Source organism: Myotis brandtii, unplaced genomic scaffold (assembly GCF_000412655.1).
Source record: "Myotis brandtii unplaced genomic scaffold, ASM41265v1 scaffold691, whole genome shotgun sequence".
NCBI lineage: Eukaryota > Metazoa > Chordata > Mammalia > Chiroptera > Vespertilionidae > Myotis > Myotis brandtii.
The window spans coordinates 1,538,874-1,540,181 of NW_005370704.1; the positions used below are offsets into that span (position 1 = coordinate 1,538,874).

Here is a 1,308-nt window from a genome sequence, read left to right on the forward strand (position 1 = left end):
GCCCCACCCCCAGGCCCAGGGCAGAACCTGTGGCTCAGCTGTGACTCAGGAGCCGAGCTACTGCCCCAGGCCCAGCCTATGACCTATGACCTATGACGGGGACCTGCCTGCCCGAGGCCTGGGCTGGGCGGAGAGGCTGCCTGGGGTGTCAACAGAGTGACAGGGACCAGTTTTTTCGCAGCTTAAAGAACCAGCAACGGAAGCACTTCAGAGACCCCGTCACCCAGGCCAGGGGCAGGGCGAGCGGCCGCCAGGGGCAAGCCCCCCACCCTCACCCCAAGGCCCGCAGGTCACAGCCGCTGAGAAGCTTCCTGACCGGCCTGGGCTCAGCCGGACCGCCCCTGGCGAGCAGCTCCCGAGGCCCCGTCCCCACCTGTCCCCATCAGCCCCGTGCAGGTGGCCAGGTGAGCCCCAGTGCCCGCGGTCGGGGCCTCCCCTTGGGCAGCAGCATCTGGGCCTGGCCGAGACTCGGGGGGCTTGGCAGCTGTGTCGGAGTCACCCCGGCCTCCCCAGCGGACCCCCAAGGCCCTGCCACACAGGTGAGCCCGGGGCCCATGAGCGAGGAGCCAGGACACGCACGGCCACGCGTGAGCCCTCCAGGACCCCGGGCGCTCCTCTCAGGAAACGCCGAGCCCCAGGGGCCGGGCTGCGGACGGGGCGGCCCAGCAGGAGAGGTGTGATGGCCGCACACCCCTGGGGGTGCCCTCACCCACCCGATGGGCAGCACCCATGCCAAGCAGCCGCTTCGCCTCGGGGCGAAGGCAACGCTTCACCTCGTTCCCTGGGAAGTCACGGTAACCTGGTCCCGGCCCCTGAGCATGGGGGGCGTGGAGGAGGGTAAGGGGCCACATTTCCCAGAATGCTTCTGTCCCAGGGGCAGCAGGGGCGGGGGGAGGGCAGGACCCGCAACAAGAAGGGACCACTCGGGGATGAGACATCGGGAGGGGTTTCTGCTCCCAGAATTCCACGGGCCTCACAGGTGATGAGGGGACGTCCCCCACCCCGGGGGACGAGCAGGGGCCCGATGCTAACATTCCCCCCTCTGCCTGACCAGAGGGACCACGTCCAGGGTCCCCAGGCCGCTCTGGCGCCTGCAGGAGACAGGGAGCCCCCCAAAGCCCGAGGGCAGCGTGGACAGGGCCCCATCTATGTCCGAGCATAAGGGGCCAGATCCCGGCTCCCAGCTGCCTCCTGCCCTCGCGCTGGCAGGGAGCCCCGAGCACACAGGGAGCGGGCAAGCCCAGCCATGCTGACACCCACAGACACACCGGCCCCGCTCAGGGGGCTCCGTGCCCGCTGGGGAGGCGG

General features: G+C 70.3%; 1 protein-coding gene across 1 annotated transcript in view; it reads right to left on the bottom strand.

Annotated features, from left to right (window-relative positions):
- Nucleotides 1–1,308, bottom strand: part of LOC102248493 (neurogenic locus notch homolog protein 2) — a 52,176-nt gene that overhangs the window by 44,846 nt on the left and 6,022 nt on the right. Inside the window, 2 exon segments of the mRNA XM_014529703.1 lie at nucleotides 710–812; nucleotides 1,052–1,091. Of these exon segments, the coding sequence (XP_014385189.1) occupies nucleotides 710–812; nucleotides 1,052–1,091 (143 nt within the window).